At 53.9% G+C, this 20211-nt stretch overlaps 1 protein-coding gene across 1 annotated transcript in view; it reads right to left on the bottom strand.

Moving 5' to 3' along the window:
- Positions 1-352: 352 nt before the first annotated feature.
- Positions 353-20211, bottom strand: part of FMNL3 (formin like 3) — a 56545-nt gene continuing 36686 nt past the window's right edge. The window contains exons 3-25 of the mRNA XM_004388301.2: positions 19792-19872; positions 19435-19511; positions 15930-16013; positions 11421-11529; positions 11162-11238; positions 10717-10810; positions 9560-9634; positions 8862-8972; positions 8367-8516; positions 7816-7917; positions 6574-6853; positions 5867-5935; positions 5654-5778; positions 5241-5443; positions 4475-4709; positions 4272-4340; positions 4061-4141; positions 3835-3964; positions 3007-3167; positions 2565-2666; positions 2141-2233; positions 1695-1818; positions 353-546 (exon numbers count right to left, since the gene is read on the bottom strand). Coding sequence (XP_004388358.1) covers positions 458-546; positions 1695-1818; positions 2141-2233; positions 2565-2666; positions 3007-3167; positions 3835-3964; positions 4061-4141; positions 4272-4340; positions 4475-4709; positions 5241-5443; positions 5654-5778; positions 5867-5935; positions 6574-6853; positions 7816-7917; positions 8367-8516; positions 8862-8972; positions 9560-9634; positions 10717-10810; positions 11162-11238; positions 11421-11529; positions 15930-16013; positions 19435-19511; positions 19792-19872 — 2721 coding nt within the window. The 3' untranslated portion in view covers positions 353-457. The remainder of the gene's footprint in view (positions 547-1694; positions 1819-2140; positions 2234-2564; positions 2667-3006; positions 3168-3834; positions 3965-4060; positions 4142-4271; positions 4341-4474; positions 4710-5240; positions 5444-5653; positions 5779-5866; positions 5936-6573; positions 6854-7815; positions 7918-8366; positions 8517-8861; positions 8973-9559; positions 9635-10716; positions 10811-11161; positions 11239-11420; positions 11530-15929; positions 16014-19434; positions 19512-19791; positions 19873-20211) is intronic.

Consider the following 20211-nt stretch of genomic DNA (forward strand, 5'->3'; position numbering starts at 1 on the left):
ATCACTTGGGCACAGCTGGGTGGGGCCCAGGCTTTGGAGGGCTTTGCTCTTGGTAAGAGATGATCTGAGATTGGCAGGGGCTTGGGTACTAAGCCTGGATACTTCCGGACCAGAGCTGACCCGTGGAGCTGGGGAAAGGAAGGAGAAAAAAGGGATGCTGCTTTCTCCTTTCACCCCTCTGGGCTCTAGTGAAGAGGGGACTGGGTGCCCCTTTAGAGGCTAAAGCTGGGAATGGTTTTTCCCAGGCCTGCGCTGACCCTCGACAACCCTTTGGGAAATGAAGTTAAAGGCACTGGGGCAAAGTGCAGTACTGGAGGCACCAGGGAAGTGCCAGGTCCCTGGGTTGAGACAGCAGCACAGCCTCTGCTGGGTCCTTGGTTGATTCCAAGGTTCCAGGTCCACTGGTTGGACTAGCAGGACTCCGAGGGCTGAAGTGCTTCTGCCTCTCCAGAGGGTCTCAGTGGGGGCCTGGAGCACGAGGGGAGCTGCTGGGTGGTGTGGCACTCCTGGCTTGATGTCGAACAATAGTGGGCTGGCAGTGGAGGCCTGCGGGGAAGACAGAACGCTGTGAGCAGGCAGGGAGGCTGGGCCAGGCCTACCCTCCATAGGAGCAGCACCTTTAGGAGCAGCCCCACAGGCAGGGCCAGGGAGGAGCCAGCCATGAGCTAGATAAACCCAAAAAAACCCACTGCTGTCGAGTCGATTGCAACTCGTAGCGACCCTATAGGATAGAGCACAACTGCCCCACAGGGTTTCCAAGTAGCACCTGGTGGATTCGAACTGCCAACCTTTCGGTTAGCAGCCGAACTCTTAACCACTGCACCACCAGGGTTTCCATGAGGTAGATAGGGAGAAGCTTAAAGAGGCTCCAGAAGGAAATTGCTGGGCTCCATCTATGGAGGATCAGTGATGACTAGAGGCCCTTGGGCAGTGGGCTGAAACGAGGCAGGCTCAGCAAGAGCCAGAAGCTAGGAAGAGACCTCAGACCCACTAACTATCAAGAAACAGAGGTTCAGGGACATCTGATTACCGCTGGGCAGAAGCTACTGCCAGAGCGCTTGTGAGAGGCAGCCCCAGGGGAAGTGAAGACAAAGGCTACCATGGCCTCAGGAATGGAGTCCCTCAGCCAGAAACAGGCCTGGTCCTACTTGCTCCAGCCTAGCTCTGGTAAGACCCTGGTCTGGCAACTCCCTTCCCCATGGGTCTTAGTAGAAGCCATGACAGCATTAGTGGGAGAGATACCACTCCCCTGAGGGCACATGCAGGGGACGAGCCATGCTTCTCAGAGCATGGGGCATGCAAGGAGAGAAGTATGTGTCCCCATCAGCAGGAGGCTGCCAGAGGATGACTCCAAGTCATGCGAGGGAGGGCGGAGCCTGTGGGGCCCAGCAGAAGTCCACGGCAGTGGGCATGCAGGGGGGCAGCTGTGGTGCCCAGTACCTGTCGGGGGCCCCAGCCTTGGGGGTTAACAGTTAGACTCATCATGGTGGGCTGCATCGCAGAAGAAGCGTGAGCCCCTCTTGGCAGTACGGGCCGTGAAGGGGACACTCTTCAGCACTGTGGCCCGGGAGAGAGACACAGTGGTCAGGTCCCCTGGAGGTGGGGGTGGGAGGAGAGCCCGAAGAGGCTGGGCTGGGCTGGGCTTTGGGAGCTGTGCCCAATGGCCAGGCCCCAGGGAGGGAAAAGGGCCCCACCTGTGATGATGTCCTCGATGGTACCATCCTTCCCCTCATACACAGGCCGGTGCTCCTTGGCCTGGCGCCGCCTCAGCTCTGCAATGAGCTCCTGCTGCTGCCACTTGTTCCGCTGGGATGGGGTCTAAGACCGAGCATTTGAAGGGGAAGGGAGTCATCCCTACCCTATCATGGGACTGGTTCCTGCCCCAAGATGCAATCTGAGGATGCTCCTGATGGTGCACTGCAGCCCCTGCCCCCATTGCTGCTTAGGAATCCTCCTCCTAGGCCCCCTTCCCACTTCCCTGCAGCCCCATCTCCCCTCCCTCCCTTTGGACTCCAGCCTTCAGGCCCTCTGGGTGGTCTCTCTGCTCCAGTTTTCCATCTCCCTCTCTAGCTCTCTGCTCCACCCTCTCCCGATCCTTTGCCCTGCCCTCCTCCAGGCCCCAGCTCTTGGTCCCACCCACCTTGGCATCCAGTTTCTTGGCTTCCTGAGCCAGCTGCTTCTCCCGCATTACCTCCTCCTGCTTCTTGCGGGCTTCATTCTCTTGTTCTGCTTCCTAGGAACCGTGGGGTGGCGGGGGGGAGGAGGTGAGGCTTACACAAGCTGTGAGGGGTGGGGCTAACACTGAGGGTGGAGAGTGGGTGGCAGTGGGACCAGCTAACCCCAGGTGGCCACTCTCTGGAGGGGCACTTCCTGCCCCAAACAATGACAGGAAGGGCCTCGGCCCCCACCCTGCCCACCAGTTCACGGCTAAGAGGCGTGTTGCCAGCTTGGATCACTCCCTCCCAGGACTCAGAAAATGAGTTGGAAAAGGCCTAGACTTGAAGCCCAGCCCTCTCCCTCTCAACCAGTTCCAAACTTCTCTTAAAAGCCTCTCTTCTGCTTACCTTGTAAGAACGAATGAAGCGTACAAACACTGGGAAGAATACAGAAGGAGGTGTGGTCTTGGGACTCTCACCAAAGTATCGAACAACTGCATTGTAGGCCTCCTGGGGAAGAGGGGGCCAAAGGAGTCAGGGGTGCTGGAAGGAGAAGCCTAGCTCTCACACCAGAGACAAAAGGCCCACAGGAAGCAGAGTCCAGGGCCAAAGGGAGAAAAACCAACAGCCCCAAGCCCCTGTGAGCTGGAAAGAGGCTGGGGCTCCCAAAGCACCTAGAGTGGGTATCTCCAGAAGGTGGCTGCCTGCCACCCCAAAGCGCCCTCTCCCACCCCCATATAGCCAGTCACTTGATAAAAGTTCTCTGATGCCAAGAACCAGAACTAAGCCCACGTGGAGGGAGACAGCCCCTTGGCCCTGGTGTTCCCACCCGCCTCCACCCTGTACTCACCTCAGCCGTCTTGGCATCTCGCTGGAGCTTGTCCAGTTTGCCTTCATTGGCGCTGAGGAAGTTCCGAAGGACGCTGTTGTCATGCAGACTGCACTCCCGCCGAATCAGGTCCATGCCCCGGCCCAGCTCCTTCACATCTAGCAGCACGTTCTCCAGGGACACTGTGGTCATCAGAGCCCTGACTGAGAGCTACCCCAGGTGCGGCATGCCCACCTCCCAGCCCAGGGCTACAGCAGGCTCAGGCCCTTCTCCTCAGCGTGGGCTAACTCATTCTCACACCCCTGCTCCCTGAGCCACCCTGAGGGACAGAGAGAGGTACAACAAGCTAGCTGGGACTCACAGAGGCTTGCCTGATTAGAGGAGGAAAAGGAATGGAGACTGCGATCCAAAGAACAAGGTAGCAAAGGAAGGCAAGCCAAGAGACTGCTGGTCTCCAAAATGTAGCTGTCTCTGGCCTGCCCCCGTTTTCATGGGTGGGGCAGAAATAACAGCTACCTTACGTCTGCAGGGCTTTATGGTTTTTCTAAACTCTTCACATACATTATGGAGACGCCCAGTCTCCCTGGGCAGGCTTGAGGGAGTTGGGAGTCAAGAGCCACTGCCCCCTTCCTGTTCCTGCTCCCAGCATGCTGAGCTGGGAAAGGCTAGGCTAGGCCCGGAGACCGGAGGAAGGCTCCCTCTGGGGTAGCTCCTGCCCACGGTCCCGGTGGAAAGCTCTGAAGTGGTCAGAAGAAACAAGCAGACTGAAGTGTTCCCTCTCGTCATAGCTTTGTGGGATTGTCCTGGGTTCAATGTGAGAACAGGCTCACCCGGCCAGGCTACCCTCACCTGCTGCAGCCTTTTCCACAAAGTGCAGCTCATGCCAGAAGTTAGCCAGGTCTGGGTATTTCTCCTTCACCGTCAAGGCAATGAAATGCAGCAACGTCATCTTCCGGTCAGTGGACTTGGTGTCCAGCAGCTGGGAGGGTGTGGGGACAGTTTAAGAGGACTGAGCACCCTGATCCACAGCCCCTGCCCCTCAGGCTTCCTGACCCCATATGCCCTACCATCTTACCAGATCCAGGCTCTGGAGCTTGAAGCCATACACAGCTCCCCTCTTGCTGCTATTCATGTAGTTCCCTAGAGCAAGTATGATCTGTCCAAAAGATGCATGGAAGGCAGGTCAGTCCAAGCGCTGAGAAGCTCCTTCCTCCTTTCCGTGTAGCCCAGGGCCCCTACCTAGGACCTGGGAACCACCAGCATCCCCATCCATAACCTCTGCCCACCTCCAACATCTGCTTCAGCTTCTGTGAGGACTTGACGGAGGCAGAGGCAGCAATGATGGCATTGAGTTGCTGGAAGGAGAGAGAACAGCTGATAATCCCCAGGTTGGGATGGGACAAAACGAGGGAGGGGCTAGAAGGACTGGCAGGGCAGGGGAGGTGGAGGAGGGAGCTGTAGAGGAGCATGAATTGGGGTGGGGGCATACCGGTGTGAGCATCTGCAGGTTGTCCTGGAAGTTGCCCAGGAAGGCCATGCCAGCCATTCTCTGGGTCAGCCGTTCCACCTTACTAAAGAGCAGCATGAAGCGGTCCTCAGCTGCCAGCTCCTCCAGGGGCTGCCGCTCACGCTCATATTGCCGGAGCAGCTTCACCTCAGCCTCTGTGGGCAGGAAGCGCATCAGGCACTCCACGAAGTCCACAGGTAAGGTCTGTAGGTCAAATCTGCGTAGAAGGGAGGGACCACCTCAGATCTCATATTTGCCTACTTTTTCCCTTGTCCCTTTTATTCTCCAGCTTCTAGAAGGACTTGGGATGGGGAAGGGTTGTGCACAGTACCCAGGGCACTATGCTTCTCCCTCCAGGCCCTGAACTGGACCAACTCTTGCACTTCCCTCAGGTCCTAGTGAAGAAGGCTCTGGGAAGCCTTCCTTGATCACAAGCTTGGCTACATGGTCCTCCCTGTTCCCCCAAAGCTGCCTGTACCTCTGCCATCTTGGTGGTTATCACTTAGTGTTACTGGTCTGTCCCCAGTAGACTAAGAACTCCTTGAGTGAAGGTCTGGGCCGAATCCCCAGCTCCTCACACAGTGTCAGGTACACAGTACAAATGCAGTAAGTTCTGACCAAGCCAGATGACTAAGGGGGGCGAGGTGGTTCTGTCAGATGCCCTGGAATCTACGGAAGGCTGGCTTCTAGGTGGAGAGCTGGGCTGCCAGCTGGCTGTGGAGCAGGGCTAGGTCAGTGGGAGCCTCACGTGTGGATGGCCCTGCAGATCTCCTCAGCTGAACGGCCAGCCTTGCGTAGGGTGATGGCCAGGTTCTTGGCACGATTGGCTTCCAACAGGGTCACCTTGCTGGCGGCCTTTTGTGCCGTCTTATTCTTGGAGCAGATGAGGTCAAGGGCAGGACCCTGGGCTTTCGTCTTGAACAGTTCTTCAAATTTGTCCAGGTCCAGGTCCTGACAAGAGTAGACAAGAAGGGAAAATGCTGTGGCCTCATGTAGAGGAGCCCCTAACAGCACTCCCAGCATTGGCCCAGCTCAGGTTCATGGAACTGGCGCTAGCCCTGTCCTGAGTTTGAGGGCTCTTTCAAGGTAAGGAGATCTGGCTAAAAGGACAACCTGGTCCCCAGCCCCCAAACCCAGCCCTCTGGACCCTGGCCCTGTTACCTCCAAGATCTTCTCATCATCAAGTTCACTGAAGACAGTGCCGCTGATCTGGTTGGGTTTCAGTGCTGTCCAGTTGAAGACAGGCAGCCGGAACTTGGTCTTGATAGGTTTCTTGATACGAATGGCTAGTTTGGAGAGAAGATCAGTGAAGCAGGGGCCAAGGGACACACTCCCCGGTCTCATGAGCCCTACCCAGAGCCCGGGGACACTCACCTGACAGGCCTACTGTCAACACCACAGAGGGAGCAGCACCAGGGAGAGGTGGGGCTGGGGGACACTTGTCTAGGGGAAGAAGAGATGGCACACAGTGGCCCAGGGACTGAAAGACTCTTCAGAGGCTTGCCCCTGCTCCTGCCATCCTACCTGTCCTTAGAACTCTCAGGGAAGGAGGCTGCATGAACTCGCTGGCCAAGCTGCTCTGAGGAGTCCTAACTCTTACAGTGTCGTTCTTGCTAGTCTCTGACCCAATTTTCTCCTGCTCTCGTCTAAGCCTTCTCGGGGGCTGTCTTCTGAGGAATTAGGAGAAGCATCTTCACAATCCTTAAAACAGATCCACATCTGTCCTTGGGCATCCCTTCTACTAACATTGTTGTTGTTGTGTGCCATCAAGTTGATTCCAACTTAGTGACTCCATAGGACGGAGTAGAACTGCCCCATGAGGTTTCCAAGGTTGTAAGCTTTACAGAAGCAGACTGCCACATCTTACTCCCGTGGGGCTGCTGGTGGGTTTGAACCGCTGACCTTTCACCTCCCTCAGTTTCTAGCTCTCCTTCAGCCTTCTCTCACCCTGCTTTTATATCCTTCCACCCTTAAATGATGCTGTTTCTCCAGTTTCTGAGGAAGATACTGCTGACTAAGGTTTTGGTTTGTCTCCCACAATGGGACTGCCCCCGCCCCCGACTCCCAGGGGTCTCGGTTACCTGGTAATGGGGGAGGTGGAGGGGGCAAGGGAGGAGCTGGTGGTGGAGGCAGAGGTAGGGTCTCCTCAGGGGGTGGGGCTGGGGCCAGGAGGTCCAGGTCAGAGGGCAGCATGCCCTCACTCAGCTCTGCAGGGCCTACCCTGGCCAGAGCCTCGTTGCCCGAAGACTCCAGGCCCCGGGCACTTGGCTCCAAGTGGCATCGGCGCTGGAAGGCCTCCTCCTTCTCCTTAATGAGCCTCCGCAGGGTGTGTACTTGGTGGCTCGTGTTCTCGTACGTCTCCTATTGGGCAAACAGCACCATTAAGGAAAGAGTGGGCCGAAGGGACAGCAGTCATTGCCCCAGGGATTTCCTCCCCAGGATCTCTGGTGCCCAGAGGCAGAGAGTGGTGGAAATCCAAGCGAGGGACAGAAGCTAGAGTGTAGCAGAGCACAAGAGGTAAGCAGGAGAACCTGCCTACCTCCACTGGTACCTCAAATGTCTTTCCTCTGTTCCAGCCTTATTCTAACTGCACTGGTCCTTCAATTCCTGGGGAAAAGGCTGCCTTTGGGAAACTCTCTTGATCTACCAGCAGTCTGATACAGCTGCTCTCTCCAGAGATACTGGAGCTCTTCAGAGCCCTTTGTGCTCATTATCACTTTTGTCTCATTTGGCCTTGTATAATCCTTAAATGGAATGCCCCCTATGGGCAGGACCCCGTCTTATCTATCTCTGCATCTTCCACAACTCCCAGTACAGTGCTTCAGACCCTTAGCAGGGACTAGGCAAATGTATATTGTGTTCGGTGGAGCCAGCATAATTGTATTCTGGAAGAAAAAGTAGGTTGAGGACATGATTTTATAACTAACAAAGTTAGGTGAGAAGTCAGAAGAGACTAAAATGTGAGGAGCCACTGCTCTCCCGATTTAGGATGCCTGGGTCCAGGGGCTACTTTGACCCCTCCATTAAGCAGGACTTGAGGGGGTATGTGGAGGTGCAAGGGAGGAAAAAGCAACAGTATGGGCTGGTAGGAGGAGCCCTGGACTGGGACTCCAGAGTACACGTGGGGGTCCTGTCTGCTCCCACCCTCTTCCATGTGTCTCTGGTCCACTCTGGCTTCCGCTTCCCTTCCCAGCTAAAAAATGGGGTGCCTCAAGGGTAAGCCAGATTTTAGAGGACTTGACATGACTCGAAATAAAAGTGAGATCACCAGGCACTGGAGCCCCGGACCAGTCACGGCCTCCCTCCCCGCAATTACTTGCTACCTTGATGCTCTCTAGCTCCTTCTCCCGCTGCAGCAGCTGCTTCTCTAGCTCCGCCACCCGCATCATGTTCTCATTTTCTAGATCCAGAAGCTTCTCCGTGAGCTGCAGGATGAGAAGGGCAAGTTTGGGGCTGGCCCTAAAGCCTGGACACTCAGCACAGCCTGAACTCCAGCCAGGACCCCAGCCTAAACCCTCCACCCAGGGCCCCAAAGACTGCTTGGCCAGGTAGCTCCCCTACATCACCCCCATGGGCCCAGAGTCTGACACCATGTGAAACAACAGCAGAGACCAGGCAAATGGACACATCCTGGCTCTCTGAGCTTGGGGCTGCCTCATGCCCAGCCCTAGTGGTCAGTGTATGTTCCAGTCTGTGGATGACCCCAGACCTCAGGCCAGAGCCTGCACTAGAGCCCCAGTGGGTTCTAAAGCTTCCCTGGGGCTTAATCTGAGGCAGGTGGCTCAGTTCAGGCAGGATTCCTGGAACTTAGATGGTCCCACTGTCCCTCACTACCCCCAACCATGGCTCTGGCAGGCAAAGAAGGACCACTCACATGGGACACGTGCTCTTCTAGCTCCTCCACCTTCTCCAGGGCCACATTCTTGGTCTCCGCATCCTCCAACAAGCCCCCCACATCAAACACATTGTCCAGGTATGCCTGGATCTGTACCTGCAGCTTCTCGCTCTCTGTGTGCCTTGACTTCTGGGTGAAGAGCAGAGACAGTAGTAGTTGGGGGAGCAGGGAGAGGATCAAGGGAGCCTCCTGAGAAAGACTTAGTCCTTATCATCCTCCACTGCCACTTCCACAAAACCCAGGGAGTTCCTGTTGCTGGCCATGTGTCAGATTCTCATCTACATGGAGCTGCCTGACTGGGGAGTCCTCTGCAGGAAGGTCTGAGTCCCAGACCACAGGAGACAGGTAGGGTCCCAGGAACATGCAGGACCAGGCTCTTGTTAAAAAAAAAACAAAAACCTTTGCAACATGGCTAAGCTGGTCCTCTGACCCCCAGATCCTCACCCTGCGAGGACCCCGGCCAGCCCAGCTCACCTGCAGGAATTCCTCTAGCCCCAGCTTGGTGAACTCATACTGCAGGTGGACCCGGAAGTTCATATCCTCCACCGAGTGTACCACGATGTTGATAAACTGCATGCAGGCCACCTGGGGAAGCAGCAGCCCCAACAGGCAGAGATGAGAAGGCAGAGCAGGGACACCCAAGAGACAGGGAGGGGAGGCAGCTGTTAGAACCATCATCATCAATAACAGACGCACAAGAACAGACCGATAAATCAAAAGGAACGAATGAAAAAAAGTTCAGTCTTTCTGGCAGTAATATAGTATTTGAACTTAAGAAACATCAAACTTAATATTCACTGTATGAAGATAAGTAAGTTACATGAAAAATAGATGTAAATAAAGACACAGCTTTCTGGTTTCCTTTGTACATCATCAGGTAATTCTTGAGACAACTCTACCTAGCTGAAGACCCGGGGCTGAAGGGAAGAGCCTGGGAAAGGGAAGGGAGCTCAGAAAGGATCCAGCCAGAGACGATATGGGCATGGCAAAAGAAACAGATATGAGACACCCAAATGACATCATCCTGAAGTTTCTAAAAGCTCTCTGGGGCATGCAGGTAGACAAGGAGCATTTACTGAGTACAGAGAATCCTTCTGGGTTCTATGTGGAATGTCAAAATACACTGTTGGTCTGGCCACTGTCCTCAAGGAGCATGTGGCCCTGCTCCTCACCATGAAGTCGATGTTGCTGTCCTCATTCTGGAAATACTCCATCAGCTTCTCAAAGCGGTGCAGCTCCTTGCATACCTGAACAGGCAGACTTTCTCAGTGAAAAGATCTGCCCCGGTCAGAACCCAAGCCCCTGAGCCCTGCCTCCCAGGAACATCAGTGGAAAAGGGACTGGTTTAGAACAAGTTCAACCAAAACTCTATGAAATGGGCCATTCAGGACACTATCAAAGAAGACCTGGGACCTGCTCCTGGACCCCTTTGCTGAGGGAGTTCAGTAAACCTGTGCCCTTAGGCTGGGCTTTAGGTGCCTCTGGGGTAGGCCAAGAAGAAACACTGGGGTCTGATATTGCCTAGGCACTGAAGGAAGGAGAAAAGGAGGGAGGAAGGGAGTCAGGCACTAGCTGGGGCAGCAGCCTAAGGTCCTGGGAGGGATGCAGGGGAGGGGCCAGTGTACAGGAAAGCCCCTCTGCTGAGAGGGGTACAGAGGCTCCTCTGAGCCTCTAGGCTTCAAAGAGGAAGAGCCGTTTCCTGGCTTGAACAATGGAGGCTAGGGAAGAGGTCCAAAGAGAAGGAAGGGGTGGGACCAGCAGCTGTGGCTGGATGTCGAGGAATCCTATGTTCAAGCACATGGGGGTTTCAGAGCCAGGCCTAGAGGCTGGGGAAATTCCAGTAGGAACTCCCTCTCTGCTCACCAATAACAGCCAACAACCCAGGAACTATCCCTTGCTTGCCTTCTCCTCCCACTGCAAACACATCTGTTTTGGGTTCTACTTGTGGGTATGCTGTATCAGAACCACCTGCGGAGTCTCTTAAATACAGATACCCAGTCCTCCAGTGGGTCTGCAGTGGGGCCCAGGGATCTATATTTTTAACAAGCTCTCCAGGTGATTCTGCTGCATGGCCAAGTTAGGACCACTGGACTTCTCATCCTTAGCTGGCCAATCAGGAGCTTCCCTGGCATAAGCTATGGTAAGACTGACGTTCTGGTTTTGGCAAAAAGAAAAAAGGGGGGAGGGCTGTGGGGAGAGCAGACTGCTTAGCCAAGAACTGGGATGTTAAAATCAGTGGAGATCACAGGAAATGATGCTTACCTACCTTTCTTGTCAATGTCAGATAGCTCCCCTCCCACACACATACACACAAATGCAGGAGACTGACCTCTTTGAAATTGTCAAAGGCAGCAAGAATGATTTCATGTCCTCCCCGCACCAAACACACGGCTGCCAGGAGCTCCAAGACAAGGGCTTTGGTCCTAAGGGGTGAATGAGAAAGATTAACACCCTACTCCCCATCCTGGCCACCACCGCTCACTTCCACAGCTGGGCGAGCTTTTTCCGAGAGTGGAGACAGTCTCAGTGGTGAGGGGAGAGGGTGGGTTTGGGAAAGAAGGGAAGGGAAGGAAGGCTTCCACCCTCACTAAACTCTACAGATCAGAGGCAGGCCAGAGACACCACTTCTCCTCCAGCAGAGGTGAGGGGGAAGGTCAGGTCTCTGAGCCAGTTACAAGACCTCAAGGCTAGGCAGGGATTCTGTCAGGGACAAGTGAGCCCAGACCGCCAGAGTCCTGGGCAGGGAAGGAGGGGAGGAGAGGGAAGAAGCTCACCTTGGATTCTTGTTGTTGAGACTGAGCGCAATTTCATTGACAGCGTGAGGATGGGACATGACCAGGTTGAATCCATACTGCAAGGGGAAAGGACAGGAGGGGAGACCTCGATGATGGGGAAGGTAGATCCCATGGGACCTCCTTGACTGTAGGCCCTCTAGCAAGCCTGCCTCTCATAGGCGGGTGCCCTCCTAGCTCTCCTGGTTTGGCAGAGGAGGCCTATGAGGTTGAGCACTCATGGCTAGTGCTGCCCCTTTACCTGATAGTTCATGATGGCTCTGAGACAGAGGATGCAGACATGGACATCATCCTTCTGGCTCACCAGGCGAGAGTTCTTCAGGGCCCTGCGCCCAGGGAGAGTGCTATACCTGGGGGAAAGGGGCCAGGCAGTGAGGGGGTGCCGAGGATGCTGGGGAAGTGTCCAGGAGTGCTCACCATCACACAGACAGCAGGCTGCCCCTTAGCCCCAGCAGAAGAAGGGGAAAGGGGACCATGTACCAACAGCCCAGAGAGCAGGGTGCAGGCAGCAGGGCAGCCAGTCCCAGAACAGGCCTTTGTCAGCAATTACCCAGGATCCTGGCTTTACAATCAGTGCCCAAGCCATCCTAACCCACAGAGATCCTCCAACAGGTTCAAAATATAAACAGTAGGTGTATAGGCCTTCCTGGTCCTGGAAATGCATCCACAGACACATTCTTTTGAGCCTTCCCTCCTCGCACTTCCAATTGCTGCATCTTCCACACGTTGCCTGGGGCACGAACACCTCGGCTCCCATCCCATTTCTATGCCCCAGAAAAGGCAAAGCAGATCCCCGGAGGGCTACATCTGACTCTGCACCCCTTCAATGGTGCTTCATGAAGAAAAGAGGAAGGACCAAATGGTTTATCTGCTCATGCATGACTGAGGAAACATGACTAGAATGATGAGCAGTGTCAGAGGGACACAACCCAAAGCAGGAGAAAAGCATGGCCACGAGAAAGACAGAGACCAAGGGAAGGGCCACCAGACCCTGGGTGGGAAGGGGCTCTGAGAAGTCATCTGGTCCATCCACCTGCCTCCAGGCAGGACTCTTAAGACACTGCAGACAAATGAACACATTGCAGCCTTGGAGGGAACAGGCCTAAAGGAAGACAAAGTGAAGGGAGGCAAAGGGCAGGCAGGCTGGGTGGAAACTGGTCTCTGAGCAGCAGATGGAGCAGAGGGAAGAGCTAGAGGGACACAGACAGACATGAGGGCAAGAGCTGGATCACCCAGTAAAGACCAGAAGCTGTGTGAGGACAAGCCACTGCCCAAAGAGGCCGGGGAGGAAGGGCAGTGAGAGCAAGGAATGGAGGGGTCCCCAGAGAGGGGGCATGGAGAGGGAAGAGCTGGGACCCCAGATGGGGTGGGCACAGCCGAGGACTATGTACTTACCCAGGACAGATCGCTGGGCAGTCAAGGAGACAGAGAGGACAGACCAGAGACAGACTGGCAGGCAGAAGGCAAGAGAGCTGAGCCTGGAAGCAAGAGTGGTAGGAGACGCATGAGCACTCACCGCTGCTACCCAAGGTCTGGACTGGGGGGAAGGGTGGAGGCAGGCGAGCAGAGCGAGCACACACATACCGGAGCACAGACTGGCGCGCAGAGCGAGCGAGGCTGTTGGTGAAGGGGGCCGATAGGGTGCTGGGCGGCTGCAGGTCCTCGATGGACCTGCTCCAGGACCGGAGCTTGTCGAACGCACCATCGTCACCGCTCTCAAGACCCTCAAAGTCAAACCTGGAGCATGAAAGGACACACGTGCACACACAGGCACACACGCGCGCACACACACACACACACACACACACACACAGAGGAGAAACTCAGTGCCAGCCCCCCGGCCAGCCCTCCCCAGCCTCAAGCCTCTAAGGCAACAAGAAGCAAGGGCGGCAAGAAGAAAGAGCAAAATTGGGCAGCAGAGACCCAATCCTGGTCAGAAAGCCTCCGACACAGGACAGGGCAGAGCAGGACAGACAGAAACCAGGAGGGGGAATCTGAGGAGATGGGACTGCTGACTGAAGCCAACTCCTCTGCCCCCCACTGGCCAGGTGACTCCAGGAAGAGTGCCTCCCATGGGCCCAAAGGGACGTGGGGGGCTGGCAGGTTTTTTGCACTCCCAGCCTTGGAAGGAATACCTCAGAGGAGCTGTGGCTCCCATGGAGAATCTGCCTTGTGGAAGGGTGGTAGGGAATAGGTCAACAGCAGGTCTTGCTAGTTGGCAAATGGCAGCAGCCAGAAGGGCCTCTCAGTGCCCTGAGGGAGCCCAGGTGGTTCTGAATTGGGCTCATGAGGGCAGATCTGAATGGCAGGGAATTGAGCACCCGGCAAACCCAGAGGACAATCCTCTATGTTCCGGAGGAGCACATGACCTTATCCTAGCACTAGGTTTCAATGACCAGGCTTAACGTGGTCCTGGCTACTTCAGGTTTCTAGGTTTTCCTGACATAGTGGCTCCCTGGGCTTCAGCTTCCCCAGGGGAAGAAACCAGAGGTCAAGGGTTTGGACTGGGGTCCTGTGGTCTAGTCCCTGCAGGAGTTGGGATGGCTTCTCCATCACTTCCTGCTTTTGGGACCAGATGTCTCTGCATCAGCAGCTGGTGAGTGTGGTCAGGGCAAGGAGGGCAGCCGGAAAACACAAATCCATGTGGCCTTCTCCCTTCCACATCCTCACGTTGGGATACAACTGCCTCTGAGAATAAGCCCCACTCTTTCCTGTCCTTCTCCCGGTAAGTCACTGAGGACTCAGTGAGCATCTCCTACAGGTTCTTCTCCCCAGGGGGCCTTCTGCTCAGACATGCACAGCCCCAAGGTCAGAAGGCACAAAGGCTGAGGCTTTCTGAAATAGGAAATGACATCTGTAGATGCCTGAATGTTCCAAAGGACCAGAAATAGACTTCAGAGTTCTGCTGGTATGATCAGGAGGTGTTTAATGGGGCTCTCAATCAGATATCAGAGGAATCCCTCTGACAGGGACAGCTTGCCAGTGGCTTCCCTCCATCAATAAGAATATTCCCTAGCATTGGTACATGCAGTTTACAAATAAATGCCTTCACTGAAACTCTATTTGGCTTCACCCTTTCCTCTCAACCCTTCACCAAACACATATTCTATCTTTTCTCTAAGTCTTTCTTTTTAAAACAGAGCTGAAGGTGCTGCCATGGACACTACAATACTAAGGTTTCAGTGTGTTCCTGGTTTAAAGCAGCTGGGATTTATTTCTTTTCAAATAAGAGAGATAGGCTTATTTGGAAAAAAATGATCTACATCTTTTTACTATCAAAGCTCTGAATTAAAAAAAAAATCACTTTAGCAAATGTTTTTCATTTCTTTCCATAAAAAGAGTGGTTTCTAAATGGGTAGGAGGATCATGAGGCATGGCTTGTAGGGAAGGGAACAGAGAGTGGGCTACTCTTTGGTTTTAACAGGGAATAACCTGGAAAAGGTGACAGAGGCCAAACCTAGGAGAGGTGTTGGTTCAAATCCCTAAGGATATGAGACTAAAGGCCTGCTGGACAAAGAATAACGGCCAAGGGGACAGGGACATAGTAAGAAAAGTGAAAGTTTAAGCTAGGGCTGAGTCCCTGGATGGAGGGGTTTCCCTGGAGGAGGGACTTTCAGCACCAAAACTGGGAAAGTCATAGGCAAACCAGGATGATTGGTCACCCTAGGACTGAATTACGTCATAAGTATAAATCTGAATGTGTTAGTCATCCCATGAATTATCACTAGAATCCCTCTTTCCATACAGTCACGTCATTATGATAGTGTATGCCACCTTGAATAATAAAGGGGCTACCACAATACAGACCTGATATGTTTCAAACACTACGAAGTGATTTACACACATTATCTCATCTAATCCTTACAACAACCTTGGAATGTATATCCCCGTTTACAGAAGAGGATACAAACTTGCCTGAAGTCACACAGTTAATGACAGCACTGAGACCCAAACGGGACTTTGTCTGATTCCAAAGCCCTCATTCCTCCCCTATACCACATGGCCTCCTGGCTGCGCTAACTCGCTCCCAGCAGCCTCCAAGCTCCCAACCTGATGGAGGCTCCGAGATGCTTCACGTTTAGCCCAGGTCAAAGGTCACACTCACTGCTCCTGGGGCTCTTTAACAACCACCTGGAGTAACCCTCTCACATCTGGACACCTAAAGGAGCTTCCTGAAGATGAAACTTTCCAAATCCCAAAACTTGCCATCAAGTCAATTCCAAGTCATAGCAACCCTATAGGACAGAGCAGAACTGCCCCCATAGGGTTTCCAAGGCTGTAATCTTTACGGAAGCAGACTGCCACATCTTTCTCCTACAGAGCAGCTGGTGGGTTCGAACCACCAACCTTTCGGTTAGCAGCCAAACACTTTAACCACTGCGCCACCAAGGCTCCTCAACTTTTCAAAGGGGAATGAGTTCCACCCGGGCATCTCTCCCAGAAGCCAGGACATTTTCTTAGATTGTTTACAGCCTGGCATTCGGATCCTTTGGGTTTGACTCCAAGATCCCTGTCCACATCTCTTTCCCACTGCTTCCCAACACTGACCTACTCCAGCCAACTGGCATTCTTCATTGATCACCAGACATCCCTTGGCTTGCCTGTCCACTTCCACACCTCCGTCCAGGCTACTCCCACCCTTCCTGGGATTCCCATTTCCATCCTCACCCTTGAAATGAAATCTCACCCCTCCTCATCAGATTAGAATGAGACTGTGCCCTGCCCACCCTCAGCTCCGGGTGGTACTCACATGACAGAACATTGGGCAAAGGACAGGTAATCCACCAGCACATCCAGGCCTTTGTTTTCATCATTCAGAAACTCCCGTACCCACCTGCAGACAAAGCAAACACAGTGGAGGGGGTCTGCTGAAGTAGGTCAACAGTGACGAGGGCAAGGGGCCTTTGACCTAGCAACACCTCCTCCCAGGTCCCTTTGGAGCTTAGCACCAGTCTAGGAAACTCCTGGAGACCAGAACCCATAGCAAACCCATCCATGGTCCCATCACTGGCCTGGACCTGCCTTAGGCAGAGGAGCCAGGGAAGGGGAAAAGTACAGGCCTTCTAATACCACTTGCTTTGTCATGTAAGCGTTCCAGCAAACAAGCTTCCATGTACTCCCTGCTTAAGGGCCAGGGCCCTGGTTCACTCGTTTTCTGTACCCTTGGTGTCTAGCACATGGCTAGGCACATTGTCCTTGCTCAGCGTTTGATGGAAGAATTGGGGAGGTATTAACAGCATTCACACAGGCCCACAGAGCTGTGCTGGAGGATGCTTGACAGAGGCCAGCAGGTCCTGAACGTGACTAAACTCTCAGTCACGATACAGGCAGGAAGGGACACAAAGAGAGCTCTGGATATCTGGCCAAATGGCTTTCCACCAAGCTCAAGGAAAGGTGTTTTGGGAAGTAGTAGGCAATAGGGATGTGTGGAAGTTCTGTGTTCAGTCAGTGAGTTTGGCAAAATGAGCACAGGCTGGGGGAGCAGTCAGGAACTCAGATAACTCCAGAATGGCTATGACCGCTCGGACTCAGACGGAGGACTTGGACCCCTCCTCCAGGGAGGCAGGTAGACAATAAGGTACCTAATGATAATGTACTAGGGCATTTTCACCCTTCCTCCTTCAGTCCTTTTGGGCTGAGATACCCCTAGAATAAAAGTCAGAAGCAAATCCTGGAGGACTGTTACATGACAGGTTCACTCCACAGAGCACAGAGACGTAAAACTCTCAAAATGAAACCCTTATTCTTCTGAGTGCTCTATTCCCTCAGAATGTCTGGGGGTCTTTATAGACGCACTGTGTCCAAACTGCCCTCCAGGGCTGCTGCTCCCCCACTGCTGGAACAGAGCACCGGGTCTGCCGGCCACACCCTGAGCTACAGAGCGGCCTGGGGCTGAGCACCAGGCCTGGCTGAGATTTGGCAGCAGGCTACAGCTGAAGCTGACTGACACTGGAGCTGCCTGAAGTTAGCTTCCTCTCTGGGGGCTGACAGGCCTCCTGTTTCCTGTCTGTCTGCTCTCCAACTCCCCACCCCCTTCTCATTTCCTGTCTGAGTCTACACTGCTATTTTTGGGATCTTGACACTTAGAGGAGAGGTTAAAGGGTATTTAGGCAAGGCAGAGAAACCAATACAAACCAGGAAGAGAGGAGTAAACTGGCGAGGCTCTGGAATCCCACTTCCCAACCCCACCCTGCTCCAGGGCCTGAGGTCCATCCTGCTGCCCCTGTACACTCAGCTTCTACAGGGCTGGGCTGATCAGGTGGTGACCAGTGGGAGATCATCCTCTCCCACCCTGCCCTGGGTTCCTACCACCCTGGAACATCCACACACCAGCCTGATGGCCTGACAAGCTCTTCCTGCCCAGAAATCCGGGAAGGATCCTGGCCCTCCCACATAAATCTACCCAGAAAAGCCACAGTTCAGATGACAGGGGATCTTGAAATGCCAGCACTGAGCTGTTCCCTGGGAACCAAGGACCAGGTCCAGACCTCTAACTTGTGTGCCAACTGCCAAGAGGCCCCAAGGAGGCCCTGGGCCTGCGAACCATGCTACTCTGGCCCTAGCTGCTGGCCAGCGGCCAGAGGGGCAGGCACCAGGTAGAAGGGGTGGGCAGAGAGGTCTGTCATGCGCTGCTCTGTGGTCCTCTCCCTAGAAGAACAGACCCCCATCCCCACCCACACCATAACAGGACTTAATATGGAGGACAGAGAAGGGCCTGAGAGAGACAGAGGAAAGGCCCTATGGAGTAACGTAGGGTGGTGGGTTGTGTTCAGAGCTGCCATCTGTGCCACTCTTCCCTCACACAAAGGGTAACTGAGGAGGCCCAGTTTCTCCTTCTGTGAAGGATTCACCAAATAAAGGTAGAGGTTTGGTCACACATTTCCCAGTGGCTTGGCTTTCAATGTCTGTTTCACAGATGACGTATGGAAGCCATACTCCAAGCACAGCTACCGAAGCCAGGAACCGTCCTTTTCCTGTTCTCTCCTGTGCCATTTCCCCTGTGACTGCTGCTGCTGCAGCTGGCTACATACAGGTGTCTCCTACCCTATACAAGAGCCCTGGGCAGGCTTGGCCTGGGGGTGGACAAGTGGGCGGCTGTGGTGAGCAGAAGGGAAAAGGCTGATGATGTCATTTGGCTCTTTCCACCTTGCTCTCAGGAAGCTAGGGAACCTGGGGCTGGCACCTGCCCAGAACCCCCACCCCTACCCCCATCCCAAGCTTGACTTCTCACCACTAGGCTTTCAACCTTCGTGCCAAGCCCCTCTGTCAGGACTGTACCTCTGCCTGCAGATGGCAGGTGTCCCTCACTGCCCTTTGCACATATGTGCATACACACACACACTCTCTCTCTCTCGCTGGTTATGCTTTTATAAAACTGAGGCCACTGTCCTCTTTCACTGTACCACGTGTATGAGCCCCTCTGCCTACACAGCAAGTCCTGGTTCCCCACTCCACCCACCCACTGCCGTCGAGTCGATTCCGACTCATAGCAACCCCAGAGGGTTTCCAGGGCTGTAAATCTCTACAGAAGCAGACTGCCACATTTTTCTCCTGTAGAGCCACTGGTGGTTTCAAACCACTGGTGGTTTTAAACCACTAACCTTTCAGTTAGTAGTCAATTGCTTCAACCACTGCGCCACCAGGGCTCCTGGTTCCTCACTCAGAAGCTGGAGAAAAAGACTCATAAAGTTCCTAGGGGCCTTGGTAATGGGTTGGTATCACCAGGGTCTATGAACCCGGAAGACATTCAACTCCTGGTCTCCACTACCCTAGATCTTCGTTCCTAGTGCCTCAGGATGCTGCTTCTGCTCATGAACTAAGATTCTGTCTTCTCCCAAACAAGCAAATAATCCTCCTGGACACTAAATAGGCCAGGAACTAGGCCTCAGCTTCCCAGTGCAATATGTTCCCCCCACTCCCAGCCTTCTCTAGGCCTCCTCTGGCCCTGCCCCAGGCCACAGGCAGACTCTAGTCTCAGCTGCTGTGAGAATGTCTTCCACTCAAAGCCACAGGCTGAGGTCCCCAGGAGAGGCCCCAAGCTTGCCAACAGCATCCAGTTAGCAGCTGGCACAGCTGATGGGGAGAAGAGCCAGAAAAATGAAGCTCTGGGGGGCCAAAAGCCATTCAAGGGGCAACTCTGCCCCACGGTAGGGAGGAGAATCAGGCCAATCTTCCTCAGAGACCACTAGATCATGTGAGGCCAGACAACAGCTTGGGGCCAGGTGAAGAGGTTCTGATGGCCAAAATCAACTCACCCAATGTGGTTGGTGCGAAGTGAGATCTCCAGCTCCCTTAGTACTTTGGTTGACTCCTGAACTCTCCTCCTGAACTTCTGTAAACATTGAATTTTCTGTCACTGATGGAGGCCACCAATCCAACTTCACAGTACAAACAAAAGGGGTGGAAAAGGAAAGGGAAAGGATGCAAGATGGCAGCTATAGACCTTCCCTCCATGATTTGCCAGCCACTCCAGGCCCATGGTCTCAGGACCCAGAAACTCAAGTCCCATGGCTCAGAAGCACTTGTCCCACCCCCAAGACAAAGGGTTTGCCCCCAGACTCCACAGGATGATAAAAGGCAGCAAAGCCAGGCCACCCAGCCTCGCACTTCACCTTTCGAGTTACACTGGGGTCCAAGAAGCTCTGGAGTTTCTGGATATAAGTGTGGGGAGGATTCTTCACCTGGAATCGTTCCTGTAAGGGAAACATGCACATGTGTACACACACAGACACCCAAAGTACTGAGAAGGGTGTTTAGGAAGTAGAGTCCTCAGAATGTTCACAGTGAGAGGAATCAGCCTCCCAAAGTTGTTGCCTGGCCCTTAACATGGCCCAACCCATAGGTTCCCATCCTGACTTAGCCTCAGGTATTTCCCATCTGTTATCTTCCTCTCTTGCAATGACTGCTCCTTGAGCATAAATTTTCTTCTACGTCAGAAATCATTTTAATGGTGATGGTTGTACAATACTGTGAAAGTAATTAATGCCACTGAATTATACACTTAAAAATAGTTAAAATTTTAAATTTTGTTA

This window comes from Trichechus manatus, unplaced genomic scaffold (genome assembly GCF_000243295.1).
Source record: "Trichechus manatus latirostris isolate Lorelei unplaced genomic scaffold, TriManLat1.0 scaffold00209, whole genome shotgun sequence".
NCBI classification, from domain to species: Eukaryota; Metazoa; Chordata; class Mammalia; order Sirenia; family Trichechidae; genus Trichechus; species Trichechus manatus.